At 37.2% G+C, this 22738-nt stretch overlaps 1 protein-coding gene across 1 annotated transcript in view; it reads left to right on the top strand.

The window, feature by feature from the left end:
• LOC126976123 (C3 and PZP-like alpha-2-macroglobulin domain-containing protein 8) overlaps positions 1-22738 on the top strand; it is a 275988-nt gene that overhangs the window by 180028 nt on the left and 73222 nt on the right. Inside the window, exons 8-9 of the mRNA XM_050824318.1 lie at positions 14807-14935; positions 15509-15663. Coding sequence (XP_050680275.1) covers positions 14807-14935; positions 15509-15663 — 284 coding nt within the window. The remainder of the gene's footprint in view (positions 1-14806; positions 14936-15508; positions 15664-22738) is intronic.

Raw genomic sequence — 22738 nt, 5'->3', positions numbered from 1 at the left:
AGGTTCCACATTTACCAAGAGTTTCTAAGACCCTGCACGATTGCCTGATGATCATTATTATATATCCATAAATGTTTATAATTTATTGATTTTCCACCCACACAATTGTAGTTTAATGTGTTTTTTTGAAACCAACGAGCTATACCAGCTTAGAGAGTTTTGTTTTGGCTTACAAAGTAAATAGCTTTTCTTCTGGAACTAAAAATTTACTAGTATTCAATTTAAATAAAAGAAATTTTTAAAGGATTAAGACTGTAATTGTAACTGTCTTTAAATTAGTTTTTTAAGTAAAAGTGAAATTTTTATTATTATTTTAGCTAACCCGACCTTTTGTGACCTTTTCAGAGCACGTTTTTAGTAGGGGCTGTCCCCCTGAAAAACCCCTTTTACACAAAACTATGTAAAAACACAGTTACAATAACACCTGTTCTTGACAAACAACAAACAAACATCCTTTTAAAAATGTTTTATTTATATGTCGCATTCACGTATATCAAAGAAAATAAGTACTAAATAAATTAAAGTCGCGGCGATAATGAGACAATCATGAAGTTGTATCGTTCTATATGAAATACTCACATTTTTACATTAGAAACTCTTTGAAATATACAACATAGAAAAATACACATTAAACTTTCCTGGCATGAAAATTTAGCTTCTCGAAGTATCTCTCCGTGCCAAGTGAAAACTGTAATAAAACTATCTACGGAAGCGTCGATATAGAATAAAACGCAGATTTCTCTCGTAAAACTACAATAACTTTGCCTTATTGCGACCTCACATATAAACTTTTGAGCGAGTGCGCTCGAAAGTTAGGCAGCATCAAATTTAACTGTCAGATATTTGAAATTATTATTTTATGAATATTTGAAAAGTGATGTATACGTAATTACAAAGTGCGAATACGGCTACTATACAATACAATACAATTTTATGATATTTGACTTTTCCGAATATGAATTTAGACGAACATTCGGGTCACGTGATTCTATTTTTTTTATGACAATAAGGGACGAGATAATCAGGACGCTCAGCTGATGGCACATTGATAGGCTTTGCAGTGCTGCACAGGATTCTTGATAAACCCGAAAATTCTTAGCGGCACTACAAGTGCGCTCGTCACCTTGAGAAATAAGATGTTAAGTCTCATTAGTACAGTGATTTTACTAGCTACGACGCACTTTAGTCCAGCTGCGTAATTTTTAAACATTACTGCTTCACGGTAGAAATAAGCGCCGTTGTGGTACCCAAAATCTAGCTGGCATCCTCTGCAAAGCAGCCTCCCACTGGTGAAAATTGAACAACTAAGCATATGCTCTCATGCTAGACTAGAGGAATCACAGGAGCGTTACTGGCATATAAGGTACAAGGGTTATTAGGCTTTTTTTTTAATTTTGATTTGTCAATGCTTACATTTTGTGATTTTATATTCAAAATACTAAGGAGCTAAATATCAAACGTGGCTGACTGTTTACGATTAGTGAAACAAAATCCGTTATAGTAACAATAGATTCGCATTCCTTTTCTTCTTGTTGTGTCTTCGGTAGAAATGTTCTTCTATCTCACGCGCTATTTGTTTATACGGTAATATAAACCAAGGTCTAAATTTACAAATGCTTACAATTGGGATTGTGGTATAACCATAGATCATTTATACATCTAGATAGACTGACAGCTTTGCCCTGTACTTTCCCCGGGGCGTAAAAAGAATAGGGGAGTCCCAGGCACATGGGTGTCGTAAGAGGCGACTAAGGGCTTTTTTGAAGTGGGAAAGTCACGCTGCCGTCTTATGACGTCAGCACAATCGGGCCAGACTCGTCCGGGTTAATTACCACACTCGCACAGAATACCGGCGTGAAGTAGCGGCCTAGTGCCGCTATGTTTCGCATAGGTTAGTGTCGAGGACCGGAGGCAATCCCTTACCCCCACCCCCTCCCCCCAACAAAATATGAGAGCGGTCTATAAAGAGATATTACCCCAGGAGGGTACCGGCTCTACCAGAGCCGGAGAATCCCTCCCCGAGCACTCTCGCTCGGGCTGCCCTTCGTATTCTGGGGTGGGCACAGAACCGCGCATGACCAAGGACAAACGAGGCAGAAACACCATGGGACCCCGCTCCACGCTCAACGTGGACTTTTGCAATATCAGGGGAATTCACTCCAATTTAAACACCGTCAACCACCACCTTGAGACGGCGCAGCCGGCCTTGTGTTTCCTTACGGAGACGCAGATATCTCGACCTAGCGATACGTCATATTTAACGTACCCCGGGTACAAAATTGAGCACAATTTTTTGCCTGATGCCGGGGTATGTGTGTACGTTAGGGAGGATATCTGCTGTCGCCATCTCGGCAATTTTGAGGGTAGGGACCTGTCTACTCTCTGGCTCCGCGTAGATTTAGAGGACCGCGTCCGTATCTATGCGTGTGTCTACAGGTCCCATAGTGGTAACGCAGAAACCGATCATCTCATGGGCTGCGTTCAAGCGGCAATTGACGACGTGCTTGCACAGATCCCCTCCGCTGAAATCGTAGTCTTGGGTGATTTCAACGGGCACAATGCCGAATGGCTTGGATCATGTACCACAGACTACGCAAGGCGATCTGTGCATAATTTTGCATTGGCGTATGATCTGTCCCAATTGGTTGAGTCGCCAACGCGGCTCCCGGATGTGGATAGCCACATGCCGTCCTTATTAGATCTTCTGCTGACTACACATCCCGATGGTTATCAGGTCTTTGTCGACGCCCCTCTCGGAACGTCCAACCATTGCTTGGTCAGGAGTGTAGTGCCTATCCAACGCCAACATCGCAGTCCACCAGCGACCCGCCGTGTTTGGCACTACAAGTCAGCAGATTGGGATAGGATGCGTTCCTTTTTTGCATCCTACCCTTGGGGCAAGGTTTGTGTCCCTTCGGATGATCCTAGTGCCTGCGCCGTTGCAGTAGCCGATGTGATACTGCAGGGCATGGACATTTTTATACCAAGCTCTGTAGTACCGATCGATGGCAGATCACAGCCCTGGTTCGATGCGTCAGTTAAAGCAGCATCTGACTGCAAAAAACAGGCGTATCGAACTTGGGTTGCGGCGCTGGGCACAAAGGATCCGAACTGCAAAGTTCTTAAGAGGAAATATAACCGTGCCTCCAGATTTTTTAAGCGGCAAATCGCCCGTGCGAAGTCTAAGCACGTCGTCAAAATCGGCGAGCAGCTTTCCAGTTACCCGACCCGAACACGCAAGTTCTGGTCGTTGTCGAAAGCTGCTCTTGGTAACTTCAACCAGCCGTCCATGCCGCCGTTGCACATGAGGAATGACACCCTGGCCCATACGGCAAAGAGAAAGCCGAGCTCCTGTGCGCTCTTTTCGCCTCCAACTCGACACTTGACGACAACGGAAAAACACCGCCGACCATCCCGCGGTGTCAGAGCTCTATGCCTGAAGTACAGTTCAGACAGAAAACTGTTAGGCGAGCTCTGTTTTCGTTGGATGTCAGGAAGTCGAGCGGGCCGTATGGCATTTCTCCAATCGTGCTTAGAACGTGTGCCCCTGAGTTGACGCCGGTGCTAACGCGTTTATTCCGGCACTCTTATTCCAAAGGCGTAGTCCCTGACTCATGGAAGTCAGCCCTTGTCCATCCGATCCAAAAAAAAAGGAGACAGTTTGGATCCGGCGAACTACAGGCCTATTGCTATCACCTCCCTGCTCTCTAAAATCATGGAGAGAATAATTAGCCGCCAGCTTTTAGTATACCTAGAGGGTCACCAGTTGATCAACGACCGACAGTACGGCTTTCGCCATGGACGGTCGGCAGGTGATCTTCTGGTATACCTAACACATAGATGGGCGGCGGCTATTGAAAGCAAGGGGGAAGGCCTGGCAGTTAGCCTGGATATAGCGAAGGCATTTGATCGTGTATGGCACAAGGCGCTCCTCTCAAAACTTCCATCATTTGGGCTTCCCGAGAGCTTGTGCAAGTGGACCTCCACCTTCCTCACTGGGCGTAGCATACAGGTCGTTGTCGACGGATATTGCTTGAACCCGTAGCCCGTGAATGCTGGAGTGCCCCAAGGCTGTGTGTTATCTCCTACGCTGTTTCTTCTGCATATCAATGATATGTTGGACACCTCCAACATACATTGCTATGCGGACGACAGCACTGGTGATGCCGTATACACGGGCCATGCAGGTCTCTCTCGGGAAATCGTCGACCAGTGCCGGGAGAAACTTGTGTCTTCTATCGAGTCCTCTCTCGAGAAGGTTGCGGAATGGGGTAAATTGAACCTTGTCCAATTTAAACCCCAGAAGACTCAAGTTTGTGCGTTTACCACTAAAAAAAACCCCATTTGTCGTATCACCGCTCTTCGAGAACACTTCTCTTAAAGCCGCGCCTAGTATCGGAATACTGGGTCTCGAAATCTCGAGCGATTGCCAATTCCGTGGCCATCTGGAATGCAAAGCCAAATTGGCTTCGATGAAGCTGGGCGTCATCAATAGAGCACGGCAATACTTCAAGCCCGCCCACATTCTAGCGCTCTACAAAGCGCAGGTCCGGCCACACATGGAGTATTGCTGTCATCTCTGGTCTGGCGCACCCCAGTATCTGCTCGATCCATTTGCCCGCGTGCAACGTAGAGCAGCTCGAATTGTCGGGGACTCAGTGCTCTGTGAACGGCTGGGTCTCTTGGCGTTGCGTAGAGACGTCGCATCATTGTGTGTCTTCTACCGCATTTATCACGGGGAGTGTTCCGGAAAGCTGTTTAACCTGATTCCTGCCGCCGAATTCCACCTTCGCACGACACGCCACAAGTTAGGATTTCATCCTCACCATCTGGATGTGTCCTCCACAGTGCGGTTTTCAAGAAGCTTTCTCCCTCGTACTACAAAGCTATGGAATGAGCTTCCTTGTGCGGTGTTTCCGGGACAATACGACATGGGTACCTTCAAAAAAAACGCGTACACCTTCCTTAAAGGCCGGCAACGCTCTTGTGATTCCTCTGGTGTTGCAAGAGAATGTGGGCGACGGTGATCATTTAACACCAGGTGACCCGTACGCTCGGTTTTCTTCCTATTCCACAAAAAAAAAACTGTGAAAATGTTGAAAAAAAATTAAGGCTGACAATTTACCTCTAGTTTGAGTAATGCACGTACACTGACACAGAGTGACATACAAATCGTGAGTGTAAGACGTAGCTTGCACACTGGAGTAATAAGCCGGGCTGTTTTCATCAGTTTTATAGCAACAAGAGGCTTTATTTATTCGATAATGATCTGCGTAAGTGATACCGCAACTAATGTATCTTTAATCTACATCAATGCTTCTCTGTATCATCGTTATCAGCCAGAAGACGTCCACTTCTGGACAAAGCCCCCCCCCCCTCCCCAAAGATTTCCACGACGATCGGTCCTGCGCTGTCCATCTTGTGGGGGGCCTACCAACAATGCGTCTTCCGGTACGTGGTCGCCTTTTGAGGACCTTACTACCCCAACGGCCATCTGTCCGTCGAACTATGTGCCCTGCCCACTGGCACATTAGTTTCGCAATCATTTGGACTATGTCGGTAACTTTGGTTATCCTACAGATCTCCTCATTTCTGATTCGATCTCGCAGGGAAACTCCGAGCATAGCCCTCTCCATTACCTTCTGAGCAACCATGAGCTTTCTCAGAAAGCCAATAGTTAGCGACCACGTCTGCGTACCGTAAGTCATCATCGGCAACACACACTGGTTGAAAACCTTCGTCTTCGGACACTGTGGTATTTGGAACACCTCTGTATACCATTAAGAAATTATTTAAATCAATCTTAATATATATAAATTACGTGACACGTTGTTTGTCCGCGATGGACTCCTAAACTAATGAACGGATTTTAAGTGCAGGTTGTTCCAACTTAAGAGATAGGATAGTTTTTATTTCGATTTGGGACCCATAATTATTTTTATTTTCAATATTTTTTTTGTATGGACATATTTTCTATGAGAGAATTTAGTGACGCACGGTTTGACAGTTTCGCTGTGAAACAATTTCATTATAACAACATGGAGCATTTTTCACGAAATAATTCTTGATGTTTAAATATTATTGGCAAATTCATAAAACACAGTATTTTTTTTATTATCTACAGAACAACGTCTGTCGGGTCAGCTAGTAATATATAAAAAAACATTGGAAGTAGAACGCGATTAAAACACTTTAAACTAAGCTTACGCCTATAAACGACTTTACAGATTCGATTCTGATTTCACCAACACAAACTAGACGCAGTTATAGCCTAAACGTGTTTAAGTACTGACCGCCGAATTTTGAACGTTCAACATATTTGATCGTGTTCAAAAGCTGCCACTGTCATTATCGTAATAGAAACAATGACTTTGTTCATGCTTATCGATGACAGATTTGACAGCTATTTTATACATTCTATTGTTTATGACATCTAAACTCTAAATCTTACAATAAATAATTGTACGTACATGATCTTCCCATGTTTATGTGGTCATCCGGCTGACTACCTGCTAGCATGATGCTTATATAACCTGATCCATATTGAAATTAATTACTTTTTTTTAGACCTAAGTGAATAATTCACTTCTTTCATTTTATTTTGAACATTTCAAATTTGGTTGATACTAGCTCCCTTGACTAATTTATCCGTAATTACATGAAATCTAAACGGCATTATTTATCGGTTCTACTTTACTTACTTACCATCTGGTGATTATCACCACCTCTGCTGCCATAAAAGTTCTAATATTTGTTCTTGAAACTACCAAAATCAGTATTTCTATATAATATGACGAGTAATACCGTCATTAGATCTGATTTTTTCTCTCAAGTAACAATCACAATATCCAATCAGAAATGACATCTGTAGGAGAAACAAAGTCACTGAAATAGCCCAGACGGTTGCAAAACTGAAGTGGTAGTGGGCAGGTTATATATCTCGACGGACAGATAGCCGTTGGGGCAGTAAGGTCCTCGAATGGCGCAGTGTTGGTAGACCGACGATCTGGTCAAGATCGCCGGAATTGATTGGATGAGGGAAGCGCGAGACCGATCGTCTTGGCGATCCTTGGAGGAGACTTTTATCTATCAGTGGACATCTTCCGGCTGAAATGATGAACAATCATAAAAAACATAAATGTTGATATAGAACCTCCTTGGTTCGAAAGCTGACTGATAATTATTCATAATAGTCAAAACCATTGTTCACAATATGTAATGTACATAAATTTCACACACGCTATTTAATTTCGCCTTATATTTTATGCACAATGGAAACCGCAAGAATTCTCGACTAAAACTGAACTTCGTTATAATTTGTGCTGTGGTTGAAGGTTTCCTCTCAGGATAGCTCATAGTTTTATGCACTTTGATAACTTTACCCAATGAAATCTGTGTATTTCTTTTGAATATTTGTAAAAAAGTTTTAAAATAAAGAATTAAGTGACAAGCCAAATGCCTGCTTGTTGGGGAATTTCTGAAGATCAATCCCCACAATCGAATAGCTGGCAATCTCTCACAGTTTCCACAAAAATTTCTGTGGTTCAGTTTTTTATGGAAAAGGTGTGTTAAGTGATCACCGCTGCCTGCATTCTCTTACAACTCTAGAAGAAAGACAGGAGCTTTGCCTACCTTATACAGGATCGAATAAACGTACGTATGAATTCCAAAACCGAAAATACATTGGAACGTGGTTGGTGGGCGAGAATCAAACCGGGGGCTCCGTGGTGGGAGTCAACGGTTCAACCTATTACGCCACCGACGCTTAATTAGTTAATTGAATTCATTAGCATTATTACCGAGTCCTATGTTTATCTGTGTCAACCTACACCGACTCCAAAAATACCAATAATCGTAACTAGAATTAGGTTAATTAATTAGATTAGATGAAGCCACAACCTGAGAGTTGAACAAAGCAAACAGAATTTTACAACGAGGCGGTACTCCAACGGTTAGCTCAGTTGGTTAGAGCACCGGCACAGATCGCCGGAGGTCGTGGGTTCGAATCCCGCATCGTTCATAAAATTTTGTTTTTTCAAATTTTATTTGTGTAAATAGATTGTATAAAAATACGCAATTATTTTTATACTTTTTAGTGCACATTATATCTATTGTTTTGTAATAGTGTTTTTGAAGTCGGTTGTTTTTGTGTTAAAATTTTTTTCTTACGAGTTATAAATCAAAATCAGTTACAGTATAAATAGATTCGCTTTCCTTTTTCTATCTTGCTGTATCTACTTTATAAATTGTTTTCTCTCTCGTACGCTTCGTTTATCATTATTCTATATTTATTCAAAATTAATCTCAAAATTTTAATAAAAAATTTCCATCCAAAACTAGCTAAAATAAATTGAGATAACATTTTTGAATCAAAGTAGAAAAACGGATATTCAATGAACTGAGAGTTATTCTCCGGCGTAATAGCTGCGAAGTTTGCGGGAAATTTTCCCTAATCTACAAGAAAATGGACCGGAAACTTTGACAAAGATACATCTAAAAATCAATAACAATACATGCTGAAAGTTTTGTGAGAATAAGATATTTTATTCCTCAGTAGATTTCTCATTATTTCAATAATTGTTGGTTTTCTTGTTTTGGTGTACACAATAAGAGCTTTCCTAAAAACTTCGTGAATGGACCCTCAAACTAATTATTTAGCGAAAGCCTCTGTATTCAAGTTTTTTTATGAAAATAAGGGACGAGACGAGCAGGACGTTAAGATGAAGGTAATTGATACGCCCTACCCATTACAATGCAGTGCCGCACAGAATTCTTGAAAAACCCAAAAATTCTTAGCGGCACTACAATTGCGCTCATCACCTTGAGACATAAGATGTTAAGTCTCATTTGCCCAGTAATTTCACTAGCTACGGCGCCCTTCAGACCGAAACACAGTACTGTTTACACATTACTGCTTCACGGCAGTGCAAAGGTGCCTCCCACTGGTAAATGTTTATCTATTACGCCATAAAGGCGACTACTTATGGATTCTTAATGACATTAGAAGTAGGTACCTACTTTTTTTCTGTTATTCAATCAAAAATATAGAAACTGCTTCACGATACACACACAAATAGGCGCCGTTGTGGTACTCATAATCTAGCCGGCTTCCTGTGCAAAGGAGCCTCCCACTAGTGTGGGAGGAGTGAGATTACTTGTTATTAAAATATTGTCTGCTTCTTTGTGAACCAGGGCCATGATTTAATAATAATACACTTAATAACATCACTCGTAACCACTAGGACTTGGGATATCAAATTTTTTTTTTTTAAATATTTTTCTCTATTGTTATAAAAAGCCTTAAAAAGTTTGATTGCATGTACAAAAAGTGTAAGGCTACTCCTAATAATAAGATATAAGATTTATTTGATTCCTGTTTATTATATTTCTCCGGAAGAGTGTAAATTGGGTATTATATACAATATCTAAGAAATGTATAGAATACCGAGGGCCTCGAGGCAATATTGCAATATTATGAATTTTATTCTATACCTAGATATTTAATAATGTTATAACAGTCAGGTTATTAAATGCTGTTTCTTGTAGTTACAGTGAATCGTGTAAAGATACATTTATTTGTTAGGTCTATTCGTTTGCTTCGAGATGTAGGAATAATGCTTGTAACTGTGGACCATTGTTAATAGTCGAGTATTAATGTGGATATCTTTTTTTATGAGATACTCCAGTCCGAGGCTTTTTTGCACAGGATTTCAACTTAGTGAGTACCAAAGCAGCGTCTTTATTTCCCACGATGCAGAAGTGTGCAAGAGTTATTATTTTTGTTTGAAGCGCCGTAGCTGCTGAAATTACTAGGCGTAAAATCTTAATTAAACCAACCACGAAGTGACCAGCGCAATCACGAATCCAGAGCGGCCCTCTATTGTAATGGGCAGGGCGTAACATTTACCATAAAGTGAAAGTCTTGCTCGTGACTATTTCTTGTAAAAAAAAAAGTTAAAAACACAATCCAGATCTGCACAGATACCTAGAGGGTTCTTGAATAATCGAAGAAATATCTATATATATATCAATAATATCGTTTTGAAATGGGATGAGTCTTGAGCATTTGACATTCTGAATATTAGTTCTGCGGTCACTACGTGTTTACTTAACAAATAAATTTCAATTCATATAATATTGTTAAACAATAATTCAATTAAAAGAGACATTTCTGTCATTTTCGAGTTTTCTATATTCATGGTTACTAGCTTAGTTTAATTTTTGACGGATTATTTATTTTGTCCCAAGTACGTACAGCTGACTACGTCATCACTAAATATACATCGACCAAAAATGGGATCTAAATTTGTGCAACAATTTAGAGGATGATTGAGTATTTCATTGTTTCTGGCACTCTTTTACTAAACTTCGTAAATCATAATAGATTGCTGTCTTATTTTATGTTCCTGATCTTATTTCCTGAATAAGAAATTATTAAGTTAATCTTCTTTGAAGTTAGAGCTTCGTTTCAAATCCAAATCCCTAAATGCTGACTTACAAACAGAACAAATGTGTGACATTATTCTATTTCCGAGGACTGACCACTCCGCAATTTATGCGACCCCGTTGTATATTTCTTTTGAAGTGGCTTCCTGTAAATTTGACAAGGGTCTGTGTTGGGATTAAGACAAAGCGTATCGTTTTGAAGTCTTGATGTTGCGAATTTTAAGGCGCTTTTTTTTGTTACTAAGGTTTTAAATGTGATACGTTATTACTAGCCAAAAATATAAGAATGAAAAGCTGACTATTAAATAGCTGAATAAAAAACAAACTCGTAAGTTGGAGGAATTGTAAATTTGCCGTTTTTATGTTTCACCATAATTCAGTTAATACAAGGAGATCAATTGAGTGTGAGGATGTTACAGGTTTGCATGATAAATTAAGTTGAAATTTATTTATTCCTTTATCTAAAATAAAAACAACCGCTAATCGCGAATCGGGCTCGCGTACGAAGGCTTTCGTACAACTGTACGAAAGCCTTCGTATTGGAGCAAAAACGAGGGAAAAAAACCATGTTTATTGTATGTGAGCCCCCTTCATATTCGTTTTATTCTGTGTTTTAGCGTTATTTGTTGTTATACCGGTAACAAAAATACATTATCTGTGAAAATTTCAAATGTCTAACTATCATGGTTCATTAGATACAGTCTGGTAATAGCCAGACAGACAGACAGGCGGACAGCGGAGTCTTAGTAATTAGGTTCCGTTTTTACCCTTTGGGTACTGCACCCTATAAATGTCAATGATATACATTTGACCATTTCTACTATTTCGGATAAGTTTAGCTTTAAAAAGAAAAAAAGCAGGAATCTCATAGCTCTTAAATATTAATATTGGATAAAATATTGTATTTTTTAACCGACTTCAAAAAAGGAGGAGGTTCTCAATTCATCGGTAGGTGCTTTTTTTATATTTTTTATGCTATCCGGATATTTATGTCATCTACCATAACATAGTTATGGTCAAGTAATTGTCGTAGTCGAATATGATGATCAATGGGACTCCTTAACCACTTACAGTAAGGGTGCGATCTGTGGCAGAATTTCTGTCTGTAATCAAATTGCAAAGTACTTACGTTCATTGCTGCATGGAAAAGTTTAGTATATCTACACATATTTAGACAAATTGTTAGTTAGTGTACTTCAAATTCACAAAAAATCATAAAATAAAAAAAAATAACAAAAACACAACCGACTTCAAAAACACTATTACAAAACAATAGATATAATGTGCACTAAAAAGTATAACAATTCTTGCGTATTTTTATACAATCTAATTAATTAATCTAATTCTAGTTAAGATTATTGTAATTTTTGGAGTCGGTCTTCGGTGTTGCGTGCTATCAATGCATTTAAAAAAAATACATAATTTAGAGATACAATAATTTAATCGAATGCATCTATTTTGATGCGGTATTTTCCGTCTACAGTCATATCTATTATTAATGAAGCACTTTGGAGGAATAATAACATTTTTATGATATAAAAATGTCACAATTTATTTATTTCAACAGTCTGATAAATATTTATCTATACTTATAATAAATCTATAGAGATCAAATTTCTGTACAAAGAAAAAAAAAGCGTAAATCCGAGTCAGGGTGATCTAATAAGAGAAGTAGAACAAGTCCCGATTTTTTTAGAATTTCTTATTTCTCTGTCTGTTTGTACGGGTTAATCTCTGAAACTATTGGACCGATTTAATTGAAATTTTTCATGATGATATCTTACATTCCCGGTCAACATCTTAGATACTTTTCATCCTGGAAAATTACAGAGTTCCCGTGGGACAGCTAAACACCTCTACGTACTTAAATAGCGTAGTACGCAACATCGTGTGTACATAATTTAATAAAATTTGGCATTTTTATAATTATATTGCCGGTTATCTTGGATACCTTTCATCCTGGAAAACTAACGAGTGGGAAAAATAAAATGCTAGAGTTTCTTATACACAACAACTTATGCACCTTATTTAGTAAAATGTGTCTGGTTTATACCTTATATTGCTGGTAAATAAATGTGTAAGTATTATAAAATTTAAATTCCCATTTAAGTGACGGGTAGAAAGTAAAAAATCTATATTTTATTTCCAGCACAGCGTCATATTAAATCAATTGTGTGTGACGGACATTATTTCCACCTGAGGCAATAAGTGAGAACGACAAGTCATTTTTGGTCAGACATAATATATAGGTACATCGATACATACTAAACTTAATCTTACAACCCTGTGAAAATCTCAGCCCTACCTTCTGGCTTTCGAACGAAGTATCCACTTATATTATAAATACGAAAGTTTGTTAGAATGTATGGATGTCTGGATGTATGGATGTATGTTTGTTACACGAAATCTACTAAATGGATTGTATTGAAAGTTTACAATATAGCTTACATATCAGAATCATACTTACATAACAGATATGTAAAGTAGATAATCTCTGTCTATAGTATATTATTTGAACAAATATTTGAACAGTTATGACGATGACGATAAACATCTGAGTGCGCGATATTGTGGTGCGGTCCGGTGGCAGGCGGTGGGACTGGCTTGCGGGCGGCCGGACGGCTGCGGGTGGAGGGAATATTAATTATAAACGCCTGCAGTTCCTATTGATTTGCATTTTCAATGACTATCAACAAATCGCAGGGTCAAACCCTAAAAGCAGCAGGCATACATTTTGGCATGCCATGTTTTTCCTAAGGCCAACTCTACGTGACTTGCTGAGGCGTTTTTAAATCGTATAATATGCATGTTTATGCTGACTGAAATAAATCATTCAAAATAATTTAGGACTATATTGCAGTAACTACCTTTAACTTTTGCATTACCATCAATCATCGTACATAAATCCTACCTATTTATCCTTACAAACTATATAGTTTATAATACGTATTGGTGAAATCATCATTAAAATTCTTAGTACAAATTAACATATATTACACAATATGGTTGTTCGAACACTTATATCTGGAGAAGGGCTGGACTGAAGTTTCATGATTTTTAATTTGTTCGATTTGCCTCAGTTTCGAACTGCAGAATAATATAAAATCACTGAAAAATTGACGAAAAAAGATAATACTTTCTTTCACTAATACCTTTTCACAATTTTTTAGAGGATATTCTTTTTTTATGGAAAAGGAGGTCTAAAGAGCGTACGGACAGTGCCACCTGGTGTTAAGTGACCACCGCCGCTCAGAGAATGTTCTCTTGCAACACCAGAGGAATGACAAGAGCATTGCCGGCCTGTACCTCTGGAGGTACTAAACCGATTTTGAAAATTTTGTTACGAATAGAAATACAAATTCTTATGAGTTATATATATACTATATATTAACCCAAAAAATAAATTATATGGCAAAACAACGTTTGCCGGGTCAGCTAGTTATTAATATAATTGAACATAATTTGCTATATAAAAGTTGACTGCATGAGAACTTGAACTTGAACATTTAGATACACTACTACTGCTTTGGAAAAAGAGAAGAAACTGCACAAGCAACACTCCTGATATAATTTTTGGTACTTTAAAAATTTCATTCATTGTTGAACTTAACACGATGCAAGAAAACCTTTCGGTATATATTCATAAAAAATAATAAAAGTCTCTATCAGTCAGAAACACACGACAAGGGGTAGGCTTATATTTATGAGATGTCCGCTTTATTGAATATAAACGACAAGTACATACCATACTACATAAATTGAATTTCAATCTTATGAGTTGGTGTTGGATATTATATTATGGAACAAAATGAACATTTATATTATACATGTCACCTGATTGTACCTGATCACATCTTTTACAACACCAGAGGAATCACAAGGATATTGTCGACCCTATAAATCGTAAACATACACATAAATTCAGTCTGTGAGTCTATGTCGTATACTTCAAAACAAAAGCTTTTTACACAATACAAAAAAAAGCAATTGTGTGGTCTTATAAAACTACAAACCAGAATATAAATATGACGCCTTAGAATCGGCAAAACTGACTTGAAAGCAGTAGTTGTAATTACTACTCCGCGGACAGCTGTAATACGACAGGCGATAGATAGACGAAAAATTGGGGCGATGTAATAAAAGTTTCACCTTAAATTAACTTCCATTTCAGCTGCCAGATGTCCAGTGCTTGACAAAGATCTCCACGATGACCGGGCTTGCGCTGCTCTCATCCAATGTATTCCGACGATCTTGACCAGATTATCGATCCATCTTATAGGGGGCCTACCAACACTACGTCTTGCGATACGTGGTCGCCATTCGAGGACTTTGATCATTTATATTCCTTCTTTTGTTTTAGGCTGAGTTGGTAGCCGTTGAAGGGAAAGAGATTGAAACGCATTATGTGTTGGCACGGGAACGTATACGGCGTTGGAATTCCACGTCCAAATGCTATCTTCTCGTGGAAAATCTACCAACACCCTTGCAAGTAAGTGATGACTAAAACAATAAAGTAAAATCAATACTAATTAAAACAACTTATGTTTTTTAAGCACAAATAAAATTTGGAAACAAAATTATGTGATTGATGCAGGACTCGAACTCGCGAATTTTATTTGTGTATTAATCCCAGAAGTAAGCGTTATCACTTTAAAAACATAACAAATTGTTTAGATTAGCAAGAGCGACATCTTAAGTCAATTTCATAATATACAAATATTGGGGTTGAGCAGGTTATCAACTGTAAAGTAGATCCTGTAGATGAAACCACAACCTGAGAGTTGAACAAAGCGTACAAGACTTTATGACGATACGTCACTCGAACGTTTAGCTCAGATGGGAGAGCACTCGCACTGAACGCGTGAGGTCATGGGTTTGAGTCCCGCATCGTTAGTAAAATTATGTTTTCAAATTATATTTGAATACTAATTAAAGTATCTACTACCAAATAAAAATAAATGGAAAATCATTGGACACAACATTTTGCTGATTTGTTTCTTTTATTGAAATGAAATTAAAAAGGTTAAGTCCTTTGTACCATATTCAACTTAAATGTGTACAGGCCGGTGGTATCGCCAGTGCAAGCGTCTGGTCTTCATGTGGATGTCGGCAGCGCCTCCTCGCCGCTGTCACAAGCAGTGGACGAGCTGTTCACTGGGCTGCAGTACCAGCACCGAAACCACGCAACGATTCAGATCTGTGCCGATTTAACTATACGTATGTATTGTCATTTATAAATCATTGAAGTGTATACATATACAAATATGTTTGGCTAAAATCGGTTCGAGTTGAGTAAGCAAATTTACCAGAGTAAGTCTATACGATTGTAATAGTTATTTCTTTTTGAATTAAGAACAAGAAACATAATTTTCACTCCTCATGCTCTGAAATTGCTTATTTGTGCACGATATAGGCTACATAAAATCGATTTGTGTGCACAAGTGCACAAAAGGATTTACTCATAAATCTATCTATATTAAGGCAAAGAAAATGAGCATACAGCCAAACACAATAAATAATTCAGAGATAGAAGTTGTTATTTTTTAATATTTACTTTAATTTATTTGCCTCGTGTGTTTTTAAGACATAAAATATATTAAAATTTAAATTAAAATACGGTAGGTATCGGTTCAATAGTAGGCTGTACAGGTCTGGAGCCCAAGCCTAATATCAATGTCGTAAGATTAAAAAAAAAAGCGGCGGGAAACAGGTCTTGTTGTTTCGTGCGTTTATTAATTTCTTCACGTTTGCTAAAATTGTTAAAAATGTCCATGTTAGTGCCTTCGGACTCGGGCTGCTAAAAGTCTCGGATAAAAATGGTTCGTTGTGTCGTGTGGTCTGTTTTTAATTATATATTAGATGTAACTACTGTATACCGTTGTGTTCCAGTTTAAAGGGTTTAGTGCTAGGGTATGGTATGGTATAATCTAATTTCCACAATTCGATGACTTTGTGAATATAGTTATAAGATTTGTTTTGTTTGAATAATAATAATATATAATATTATTAAATTAATAATCTAGCCATATTATACTTGCACAATATATTGTGCTTCATCTTCTTTTCTTTTGTAAAAAGTAGTTAATTTTCTCGCCGGTATTAATGAAAAAATCATTTCCATACTCAAATCCAAAAATATACATACTCAAGTATGTTTTATCAATAAAATTCTATTTTAGCCACGAGTGACTGGTTCATCTAAAAACAGTTTACCCTACTAATATTATATGGCGAATATGAAAGTTGTAAACAAGTATTATGCGCCCGGATAAATCTTAATGTAAGTCCATTAAAACTTAAGGTTGTAGACGTTAAATTTAATAGGACTCGATAATTAGCTCCTGAAATTAGCTTGCTGGGTACAGTATAAAAACCGACGGTAAATAATCCGGAAAGTAATTAAGGGAAGCTTCCGCCGTGAAAAATGGCGTAGTTTACATTAAAACAAAGTAATGAAGATGTTAATTTTGCTCCGTTTTACTTTGCCGTCATTTTTTTATTAGTTTGTTTATATTGCTTCGATGTGATGCAATTTTCTTATAATATTATTAAATGAGCATTTAGAAAACAGAAAGGAAGGATTCCGTACCATCCTAAAAGATATAATACTACTACCTTAGTTTACGGATTGGTCTCCGCTTTGCTCCAACTAGATACCGCACTACCTAAGAACAATAGCTTTTTTATTACGGCAACTATTAGATGCTTGTGTGCGTGGCATCTTGGTACTCAATGGCATCTTTCAAATTTTGTTATATACGCTTCGTGTTATTTCACGTTGAAATTAATAAAATACAAAATACTTACTGATGATATGTGATCCCAGTGTCTTTCTTATTTTATTATTTTTACAAAGTTTCACAACGCAACCCGGCATTTTAGTTTCAATTATTAGCTAAGTTTAACAGAACATTATCAACGTCACACATTATTCGAGACTGGCTTGAGTACGTCCACTTGCGCGTAGTATTAGTTACCTTCTTTGCGACTACACCTGCGGTATCTAGTTGGAACGCAGCGGAGACCAATCCTTAATCTAAGTCTACTACAAAAATGGACCAAAAAAAAATTATACATTTCATAATTAATTGTGTAATAATAAGTATAGTAATAGTTATAATAATTATCTCAGCCCAAAATAGGAGAATTGTACCGTACCTATTGTTGATACCAGACAATATAAGCTTCAATGATTCGGGAAAAACTTTCATATTTGGAATTTGAACAGGGTCGCTAACCACAGGCCTAATAAATCGTCGTATTGTGTAGGGGCTGTGAAATCTTGTTGAAATTATCAAAAGAAATGTCATCAAATATGCTATGAACATAGTTATAAGATCATGTTAGTCAGGTCCAATTTCACGAAAGAGGTCACCCGTCGAATCCTACTCGGATGAGCAGCGTTCGGGAAGCTCCGTAAAATCTTCTCGTCCCAAATACCACAGTGTCTGACGACGAAGGTTTTCAACCAGTGTGTGTTGCCAGTGATTACGGCATGCAGACGTGGTCGCTAACTATGGGCCTGATGAGATAGCTCATGGTCGCTCAGAGGGCATTGGAGAGGGCTATGCTCAGAGTTTCCCTGTGAGATCGAATAGTTATCACATACTTCGACGGACAGATGGTCATTGGGGCAGTAAAGTCCTCAAATGGCGACCACGTACCGGAAGACACAGTGTTGGTAGGCGTCCCACAAGATGGACCGAGAGGTCATAATGGCCGGAGTACGTTGGACGAGGGCAGCGCAGGACTGATCGTCATGGACATCTTTGGGGGAGGCCCTTGTCCAGCAGTGGACGTCTTCGAGCTGAAGATGATGATGCTATGGACGCATGGAATAATACATTTTACCTGTTGTATAGAACAAAGAAAATAAATATTCAGATACTCAAATATTTCTACAAATATATTAGTTTTATTAAACGTAGTTAACAGATGTAGAGAATTATCTTATCAAATATATTCTTATCATAATATAATATGTCATACAATATATATATATAATAGCTACAAGAATTGCGTTACCCTAAAATTCAAAATATATTAAACTCAAAACTAATTTATTCCATTTGACTGATTACGTCGCGGAAACTGGATTCTTTCCAATTTTATGAGACAAATGCTGCTTTGTCTGACTTCAGATAAATAACTTTTGTGGCATGAACGAAAATATGCTAAGACATTTTTCTTCAAAGTAAACCAGGAATAGCATTGTATATTGCATCTAACATAATTTAGAATTGTTTTAAACAAAAATCAGGTATGAGTCTTTTTGTTATGGCTAAAAATGGGTACTTTATGTTATAACACATTACAGTCTCTCAAAGAAAAATTTAAATAAATAAATATTGTCAGTACATTTATGATAAATTAATATACGTTCACAAAAATCGCCACCTTCTTGCTCTTTATTGTGATTTTCATTATTATAACACTAGAAATAAAGAGATTGTTTGTAACTAATTATAATAGGATTAATAAGATGCATAATAGCTTTAACGGTAAATGTATACACTTTTATAATAAAGTCCCAGCCACTGTTCAGGTATATCTATAGATAAATTTAAATATTTTATAAAAAATGGCTCTGGTGTAAATCCTACTACTCCACAGCTGAATATCTAAGTGATCCGACAGCCCCCAGGCAGTCCCAACTAGGATATGATTATTTTATTGCAATAACAATAAAAATATAATATTATTTAATATTTGAAAAAGAGCGCAAATAAAATGCTGGGATAGTTTCTTGCGCCGCTTCTGCTCTCTTAGAGCACCATTTGTAACCGAAGAGGTAGTATTGTCTAGTGTCAAGTACTTATATTAGAAATGACATCAAAAAGAATTTTGAGAAAATAAAATATGCCTTTTATGCCTTTTTAACTTAAAAGGCTTTTGGCTTCTTAATATCATGTATCATTCTGCCTTTTATTTCTATTATAAGTTTCTGTATTGCAAACGAATCACACACGAGTTTATTTAAAATACAAATACACCATATAAACAAGAGATTTCATAATACACAATTCATCTCTATAAAAAAGCAATGATGAATCACAGCTGTTCAATTATTAAATTGGTTATTGAACATTATTAATGTTATACTTAGAAAAAAAAAGAGTGCCAATGAGTTGTTGAAGTAGCGGTAGATTCAATAAGAAAAAAAAAATTGACATTCGTATGTGTCATTTCCGTGACCTACTTGAATAAAGTGATTTTGATTTGATTTGAAACAAAAATAAATAAATTAACACACTTGCCAAGGGTAAGAATAACAATTTTCTTAGTATTTTCATAAAGACCAGTTTGTTTCAGATGTTTCTGTGAAACCGCGATATAGTACAGTTTGCAACAGTGTAGTCAAATTACCTATTGATGATTTACCCTATTAGATTTGCTAACACTTACCAGTGGGAGGCGCCTTTGCACAGGATGCCGGATGGATTATGGGTACCACAACGGCGCCTATTTCTGCCGTGAAGCAGTAATGTGTACATGTACACATACAGTAATGTAAAATGTGTTTCGGTCTGAAGGGCACCATAGCTAGTGAAATTACTGTTCTGATAATGTTCGAGCTTTTCAAGAATCCTGAGTGGCACTGTAATTTAATGGGCATGGCGTATCAATGACCATCAGCTGAACGTCCTGCTCGACTCGTACCGTATTTCCATAAAAAAATAATAACACTTAGGTTTTGTATTACATAAAGCATTTAAATAATACCAATCCTGAATTATCGTTTCATTACATCGACACAAGTGAAACGTTATTCTAATTCGAAATTTCTAATGATCCAACATGAAAATGAATATTTCATTTGCGGCAACAATCCCGTTGGATACTACTATACAAAATGAACTATACCCACTCGTATAACACACATCGCGTCGTATGCTAAAACAAGTGAACAACGTCGGTTTGATGAATAGCCAACCTTATATCATTCGTTGGTTATGTACGCCTCTGGCACTGCGTACAAAGCCTCGTCATAATGAAACGGACACGCGAGTTTATTGAAAGCTATGTTCTAGTATTACCTTTGCAACTGATATTGAATTATTATTATGAATTGAAATGGTGACATATTCGTTTCCAGTTTTGTGGGTAGTATTTTAAATGTAGTTGTAATTTAGTATAATTAAATGTTGCTTATTGATCATGTCTTCAAATTAAAAGTTGCGTGCGTACCCATGTCTGAAGTGAAACAGTCCTGGTACGTGTTGCTAGGATGACACATGATTTTAACCGCTATGAAAGACATTACTATCACCGCTAGCATATTTATGTTCTCTTGGGGTGTGTATGTAGTAATACGTCAGAATATATGAAGTTAAAGTCGCGTTATACATAAATCAATCTCGTCTTCAACTATGATCGCCTGGTACCAAAACATTGTATAATGCTTCCCATCTCATTTACTCCCACGTTAAATCTTATTAATCTATGTGTCTGTCTCTTCTTGCCGTCTCGCTTTTTCATTTCATCGATTTTCAAATAACAACGATGCAAAAAAAGCTTTCACTTCAAAAAATCTCCATTGAAGTTAGCTCATTATCGCTTTTATCATATTTTAGAATAGCAATGTCTTCGAGCTTTAAGGTCTGCTAAACAGAAGTGTTCACAGCTGCCCATGCGATCATGCAAAACCAGAGCCCATGCGATCATGCAAAAACAAAGTTCCCGGCCTGTGATAATGTCTATAGTAGTAATCACCAAATACGTTTTATTTGAATTAGCACAGATTCAAAGAAAGTATGTCATTAATCACTATTGTATATCAATATGTTGCCTAGATTTTTTATATGTTTGAAAGTCACACTTTTGTTCTCATAGGATTAAACTGGACCAAATTTTGCCGGCCCCTTTTCGAGACTTTTTAAATCATATGCTGTGGTAGAGATTATCTCGACATTGCTTTAAATATGAACCTGTGCTATAAAAAGGCATTTATTTTCTCAAAATTGATTCATAATATAATAGATCATTTATAATATAATAGATAATAATACCACTTCGGAAATGGCGCTCTGAGAGAGAAGAAACGGCGCAAGAAACTCTCCCAGCATTCTTTTTTTGGTGTCTTTTTAATGAAATATACAATATTGTAATGTCATTGCTATTGCTATAAAATAATCATAATCTAGTCCCAGGCTCTAGGATCACTTTGATATTCAGCTGTGGAGTAATAGGATTTACGACAGAGCCATTTATTCATAAAATATTTAAATTTATTTATAGATAATGCCTGAACAGTGGCTGGGACTTTATTATAAAAGTGTATAGATTTACCCTTAAAGCTATTATGTATCTTATGAAGCCTACTAGAATTAGTTACAAGCAATAAGAAGTAAGGGTATTTCTAGTGTTATAATAATGAAAATCACTATTAAGAGCAAAAAGGTAACGATTTTTATGAACGTATATTAAATTTTCATAAATGTACTGACAATGAACAGTCATAATATTGGTTTCTCTAATTTTTTTCTTTAAGAGACTGTCTATAACCAAGATATATAGCACGAACAGCTCTCGTTTATGTGACAACCCTTGTAATTTATTAGCAACTAAACGTCGAGATAGCTATGTAGGTATTTAGAGACAGAATATAGTTGATATACTTTGAGTATGCATTACACAGACACAGCTCTAAAATGTGTCTAATTGGCGGCGGGTTCTATAAACAGATCAAACTCAGCGTAAAAACCCAAGGTTTGTCGCGTTTTGCATTACCTACAAAAACTAACTTAGGTGTAGCGTAAAGCGATATTATGATGTTGCTTACCCTGTACCCTACGAAATGTGTTATTACGGGGAATTACACCATCACTGAACTATTATCATCATCATCACTAGCCGGAAGACGTTGCTGGACAAAGGCTTCCCCCAAAGATTTCCACGACGATCGGTCCTGTGCTGCCCTCATTCAACGTATTCCGGCGATTTTGACCAGATCGTCGGTCCATCTTCCAACACTACGACTTAAGATTCGTGGTCGCCATTAGAGGACTTTACTGCCCCAACGGCCATCTGTCCTGTGCATGTCAATGTACCCTGCCCTCTGCCACTTCAGTTTCGCAATCATTTGGAATCAATCAATCATATTTTATTACATGTTTGGAGTTCAGTACAATGGCGTCAGTTATCTTCTTGAGTATTAATACAACATTATTTAAAGAAATACTATTTAACTAATGTGTGACATAATTGACTCTATTATGTTTTAGATTATTTTATAGCAATAGCAATGACAGTACAATATTGTATATTTCATGAAAAAGAGCGCATAAAAAGC

The sequence above is a fragment of the Leptidea sinapis genome, chromosome 39 (assembly GCF_905404315.1).
Source record: "Leptidea sinapis chromosome 39, ilLepSina1.1, whole genome shotgun sequence".
NCBI lineage: Eukaryota > Metazoa > Arthropoda > Insecta > Lepidoptera > Pieridae > Leptidea > Leptidea sinapis.
The sequence above is the reverse complement of the archived record's forward strand: the minus strand, read 5'-3'. Positions and strand labels throughout refer to the sequence as shown.